At 45.2% G+C, this 6,654-nt stretch overlaps 1 protein-coding gene across 2 annotated transcripts in view; it reads right to left on the bottom strand.

Moving 5' to 3' along the window:
- Positions 1–5,221: 5,221 nt before the first annotated feature.
- The window catches only part of CYFIP1 (cytoplasmic FMR1 interacting protein 1), a 123,542-nt gene continuing 122,109 nt past the window's right edge, over positions 5,222–6,654 (bottom strand). For both annotated transcript variants that reach the window (XM_068268129.1, XM_068268128.1), the window contains exon 31: positions 5,222–5,830. In XM_068268129.1, the coding sequence (XP_068124230.1) occupies positions 5,666–5,830 (165 nt within the window). In that variant the 3' untranslated portion in view covers positions 5,222–5,665. The remainder of the gene's footprint in view (positions 5,831–6,654) is intronic.

The raw sequence follows: 6,654 nt of genomic DNA, 5'->3' as shown, positions 1-6,654 counted from the left end.
TCCTCTTTAAAGAACACATCCAAGCTTGCTGAAAATATAAAAAAAAAAAAAATACTTACTTGGGGTTTCCCCCAGCCCCTGCCAGCCATCCTGTGCCCACGCTGCAGCTCCGCTCACCACCGGTGGCCCGGGGTCCCCTCCGGCACAAGATGTCCACTGCGTCTGCACGAGCGGCTCTCAGTTGCACAGAAATCACCCGGACTGTACTGTGCAGTACAGTCGGGATGACATCAGCACGACCAGTGAGCCGCATGCTGGAGCACAAGAGAAGCCGACCCGGTGAGGTCAGCATCTTCACCAGAGGGGACCAGGAGCCACCGGAGCTGCAGCACAGGCACAAGCCGGATACAGGGGGCTGGAGGAAGCCCCATGAAAGTGGATTTTTTTTTATTTTTGAAGTGCTCGGGCCTTCCCTTTAAGCCTGGTATACACATTTTAATTTTCCAATTTTACCGCTTCCATGTAATATAATATGAAGGCCTTCAATGTAATATGAAGGAGGGGGCAAGATGAGCATCACTACTTACCTACAGGTGCTCCTTCTATAGCCTCCTGTCCTTATGAGCTCCACCATCTTCTGCACAGATCGACCGCATCTGCTGTATTTTTTAGCTCCTGGTGAAGTCTTGTGCGTGCACCCGCTGCAGTGCATATACCAGGATATGTAGTCTGTGGATGTAAATACAGAGATGATGTTGCATCCACGGATTACATCTCCCAGTATGCGTGTTGTGGGTGCGCTCGAGACTCCACAGATAACTACAAAATGCAGCAGATGCAACTTGTCTGTGGAAAAGATGGCAGAGCCAATACAGACGGTAAGGACACACACAGTTCCCTTTAACCACTTGCCGACCGCGCACTCATACCGCGCGTCGGCAAAGTGGCAGATGCAGGACCAGCGACGCAGTTCTGCGTCGCCGGCTAATTAATCAGGTAGCAGCCGCTCGCACGAGCGGCTGCTTCCTGTCAATTCACGGCGGGGGGCTCCGTGAATAGCCTGCGGGCCGCCGATCGCAGCTCGCAGGCTAAATGTAAACACAAACGGAAATAATCCGCTTTGTTTACATTGTACAGCGCTGCTGCGCAGCAGCGCCGTAAGGCAGATCGGCGATCCCCGGCCAATCAGCGGCCGGGGATCGCCGCCATGTGACAGGGGACAGCCTGTCACTGGCTGCACAGGACGGATAGCGTCCTGTGCAGCCCAGATTGCCAGGGGGGACAGGGATGAGAGGGAGGAGGGGAATCTCGCCGCGGAGGGGGGCTTTGAGGTCCCCCCCCCCGCAACACCCATCAGGCAGGAGCTATCAGACCCCCCCAGCACATCATCCCCTTAGTGGGGAAAAAAAGGGGGGCGATCTGGTCGCTCTGCCTGCACCCTGATCTGTGCTGGGGGCTGTAGAGCCCACCCAGCACAGATCAGCTAAAACAGCGCTGGTCCTTAAGGGGGGGGTAAAGGGTGGGTCCTTAAGTGGTTAAAGAACAAGCGACACCCATGCTAACCTATAAATAAAAAAACACATATATAAGTAGATAAATACTACTTCTACTTACATAACAGATGTATTGTGCTATCCAAGTAACAATTCCTGTGAATTTTAAAAAGGAAAAGCAGAGAATCCTACTCTAGGCAGTGGCCATCTTGCCAAGCTTAAAGGATACCACAACTGACATGTGGCATAATGAGATAGACATGGGTATGTACAGTGCCTAGCACACAAATAACTATGCTGTGTTCCTTTTTTTCTTTCTCTGCCTGAAAGAGGTAAATATCAGGTATGTAAGTGGCTGACTCAGTCCTGACTCAGACAGGAAGTGACTACAGTGTGACCCTCACTGATAAGAATTTCCCCCTTTTTTATCTCTTTCTTGCTCTCAGAAGCCATTTCCTTCTAGGAAAGTGTTTTATAGTTGGAATTTCTTATCAGTGAAGGTCACACTGTAGTCACTTCCTGTCTGAGTCAGGACTGAGTCAGCCACTTACATACCTGATATTTACCTCTTTCAGGCAGAGAAAGAAAAAAAGGAACACAGCATAGTTATTTGTGTGCTAGGCACTGTACATACCCATGTCTATCTCATTATGCCACATGTCAGTTGTGGTATCCTTTAATGCTGACATAATATTCTCCCTGACTTTTGTTCCCCCCCCTCCCTTCTCTTGCTCATTGTGTATTTATTAGCTGCCCTCCTCCCAGTCTTTTTTTTATTTACACATCCAAAAACTGAGTCACTTCAGCCTTGCTTGTAAACACAAGTGATCAGCTAGGCAGGGAAATAAATGGAAGTGGAGGAATATATTATAAATAAAAAGAACTCCCAGCATTCAACTTTTTGGCACTAGGGCCAGTGCTCCTTAAAGAGAACCTGTACTGAGTAAAAATATTTAAAATAAACACATGAGGTAACTTCAAATGAACATTACATAGTTACCTTGCCATCAGTTCCTCTCAGAAGCTCACCATTTTCTTCTGAGAATAATCCCTTCCAGTTCTGACAACATTTTGTCAGATCTGAAATATATCAGTTGTTGTCAGTAAAATATCAGTTGCTGTCAGTTATAGCTGAGAGGAAAACTGATGTACCAGGTAATGTTCATGTTTCCCTATGGCTCAAGTGGGCGATGGTACAGTTTAACTGTGTGCTGACCAGAAAGCTGTTATGGGGTAATGGCTATTTTCAAAATGGAGGACGGAAAATTCCCTTGATCGTAGTGAACAAACATGACGCGGGAGAGGAGAAAGACACTGAGGAGTAGACTACATGGAAGTTAAGTATGACTTGTGTATGCTTATTTTGACTTTTATTTTCAGTACAGGTTTTCTTTAAGTATGTGATAACTCCAAACCATAACAGCAGAAAAAGTTTTGAATGCAGGATTAGCATCTTTATCACTTAATACACTCAGACCAGTTGCTGTTGAAATTTGATTTTTATGGTGACAATACCGCTTTAAAAAGGGAAGGTTCACGGTGGTTGAAAAAAATAAAAATGCTAATCCACTTACCTGGGGCTTCCTCCAGCCTGTGGCAGGCAGGACGTGCCCTCGGCGACGCTCCGCAGGCTCCCGGCCTCCCCCGGTGGCGCACCCAACCTGGCCGGCTGCCAGGTCGGACTCTTCTGCGCTCCAAGATGCGCCTCACGCGGGCGCGCTGACGTCATCGGACGTCCCCCGGGCTGTACTGCGCAGGCAGGAGCCTTTCGGAGCAGTGCCAAGGGCACGTCCTGTCTGCCACGGGCTGGAGGAAGCCCCAGGTAAGTGGATTAGCATTTTTATTTTTTTTTTCAACTTCCGTGAACCTTCCCTTTAAGATACAATAAGAAAGTCGTCTCACCCTGGCCTACTCCACTTCTTCCCATCCTAGATAGTCCATCCTTTCCACTTGGCTTACACCCCAGGAGTTACCCCTCCTGGAATGTCGATTTCTCCTTACAGGCACATCACTTAGCAGACGGGAAGTGGGTCTAGCTCTCTGTTTTACAACAGAATCTCAATTCTGGGCTTGATGCCCAGAGCCAGTTCAAGCACTTTATTCTGTCTCAGGGCTCAAAAGACGACTTAAATAGTCCTCGCTCTACCTTTTCACAGACAGTGCTCCGGATTAGACCCTCTCCAAGGCATATCTTCCTGATGTACTCCCTCCTGAATGACTCAGATTCCCCCACGGGGTCTTATAAATCCAAGGGGGAGGTTGATCTTGGAATCTACTTAAGTGATATGCACGTTTTAACTGATTTCTTGCCCCTAGACTCACCAGCATTTTTTTTCTACTGTACCAGAACACGTGGTCCATTAAAAAAAAAGAAAACTCAAACAAGACACCACGTTAATGTGGCCAAAACTTACTGCTAGGCAATGGAAGTCCACTGATCCACCTACAGTACATGACTGGCTTTGCAATGTGGACTGGGCTCAAAAAATAAAATATTTAACTACCACTATCCAGGGGAAACTGGAACAATTTTGGAAAACCGGTTTTGTTTGAGTTCAGAGTCCTCACGGTATCTGTCATGTCTGCTTAGATGGTTCGAGTTGGATCTCTTGTCTGTGATACACAAGGTTCCACCTTTCTTGGCCTTAAATCCCCTTCTCTATGGCGTTTGGGGATTTAATCCTACTCTTGAGTTGGCTACCGGGTCCAGTCTAGGTTCCTGCCCTTGCTACTTTTTCGCTCTTATCCCTACTGTTTTCAACTTTTTCTTAAAGGGAATCTTAACTCAAAAACCCACCAGTTTCACTTACCTGGGGCATCTACCAGCCCCCTGCAGCCATCCTGTACCCTTGCAGTCACTCATGGCTCCTCCGATCCCCCACTGCCAACTAGTTTTGTTTTTGCCGACTGGCAGTCGGCCGGCCGCCACTCGTACATTTTTATGCATTCCCGCTGGTGCAGAAAGCTATTGCAGACATTAACAAGTACATTTTTACGCATTGCACCTGTAACGCATAAAAATGTACTTGTTAATGTCCGCAATAGCTTCCTGCATCAGCGGGAATGTGTACAAAGGTACGCATGGCGGCCGGCCGACTCTAAGTCGGCAAAAACAAAACTAGCTGGCAGCAGGGGACAAGAGGAGCCATGAGTGACTGCGAGGGCACAGGATGGCCGCAGGGGGCTGGTAGATGCCCCAGGTAAGTGAAACTCACTTTTTTTTTTAAACTTAAGGTTTCCTTTAAGGTGCCATAACTTTATTTAGACTAGTTATACTTACACTTTTCGGGTTGCTTCCAATAAACTTATGCGTCCTCTGTCTTTACTTGCCTTGGCTTACCCTGGTGTATGTTCCCTAATGGACCCAGGGTTGCCTTTCAACTACATATTTTTAAACACAGAGACACACTGCTTTTCCATTAACACCCTGGGGGCCATTTGTTGTTCTTGGTTTATAAACTGATCACTTTGCATGTACGCTTAGATTATCCCAAATGTTTCTTTTACTGTATTCATAAAGGCTGCGCTGGTGTGCAGCCTGTATATGTTATTTTGCTATATAAGATTTTGAAGATATGTCATGTCTCTTCTACAATGTTGACTTATTTTGCTGCTTTGTGCACTGTTATTCTTGTTAATACTGTCTCTTCCCTTTCACTATTTGAAAATGGAAAAAATATTCCATAAGGAAGAGGCAGACGAAGTGTCATACTGCTATTTCTCAAGTTTCAACAACCCACAATTAAGTTTTTACTCTTATTCTAAGGCTTAGAATACTGGCACACACATAGTGTTACTATAAACTTTTATTGCAAACTCAATGCAGGATAGTCTGATTATTAGAGAGTACATTTTCTGGAATAAAACATTGTTATTTGCAGTAAAATCTTCAGAATGTTGTAACAATTATAGCTTCCTTATCTTAACATGTAAAAATAATTTGTAAAAAAAACAAAATAAAGTATAAGATATGTATATCAGTGTGACTGGTAGTGTTGTACAGCAGTAAATTTGTTTGTCGGCTAAAATAACTTAAATTGCAGCCACTTAACACAGGCTTGCATTATCAGCTTTCTCTCAGTTCTGATAAGATTTTTATTTATGTATATATATATTTTTTTTATCCCTTTTAAAGTTCAACTACTGTGAAGATCTTTCTGCAATATTTTTACAGTCTCTACCAGTAAATACAGTATGATGAGTTCATATACAGTGTGACAGTTGGAGGAGCCTCAGTTGCTGGCTAGTGATTGGTGTATGGGAGGCTGGAAGCATCGGACATGCTCTACTGGTGTATTCTCTCCATCTCCTGCCTTCAGATACTTGTCCAAAATGGTAAATATTTCATCATTGAGCATCTGGAATTTGCGGATGCGTTCTACCATTTTCTTCAGAGGCTGAAACAGGTCAGAGGGAAACAGTAGGTTACTATTTTATTTATTTTTTACACAGTGCTGTCATTCCAAGATTACAATTCAATTCGACACAATTTGCAGGTAGTTGTAAAGCAATTCACATCCACCCATTTGTCCAGTTTATCCAAATCTGAGGTGTCCAACAAGAATTAACAGTGGAGTGGAGTAGACTCTAGGTGTTGCTAGTGATACACTTTTACCCAATGATAGCCACTCTACACTATATGAAAAGGTTTTCATTTATTACCAGATCATGCAAACAAAATGTACTTGCAAGAAGGTGGCAAAAACTTTTCCACATTTTTTCAGCCAAAATTCACCACTGGCACTCATTAGATCAACGTGTAGTGCCCCCCAGTCCTTTTCCCCATTCGGGTGTTACAATTACTTCCATGGCCACAGCAGACTACTACAAACATCTGTGAAAGAATGGGTATCTCTCAGCTCAGTTAATTACAGCATGGCACTGTGATGGAATTTGTGGCGTTTTACCTGCTACTAAATATTCCATGGTCAACTGGTAGTAGTATTATAACAAAATGGTGGCATTTGGGTACAGCCGCACTTAAAGAGACACTGTAACATCAAAAACATCCCCTGGGAGGTACTCAACTCGGGTGGGGGAAGCCTCAGGATCCTAATGAGGCTTCCCACGCCGTCCTCTGTCCCACGGGGGTCTCGCTGCAGCCCTCCGAACAGCCGGCGACAGACCCGACTGTCAATTCAATATTTACCTTTGCTGGCTCCAGCGGGGGCGCTGTGGCTGCTTTCGGCTCCGAAGTAGACGGAAATACCCAATCTCAGTC

The sequence above is a fragment of the Hyperolius riggenbachi genome, chromosome 2, assembly GCF_040937935.1.
Source record: "Hyperolius riggenbachi isolate aHypRig1 chromosome 2, aHypRig1.pri, whole genome shotgun sequence".
Taxonomy (NCBI): Eukaryota; Metazoa; Chordata; class Amphibia; order Anura; family Hyperoliidae; genus Hyperolius; species Hyperolius riggenbachi.
Note: the sequence above shows the minus strand (reverse complement) of the source record. Positions and strands in the feature narration are given on the sequence as shown.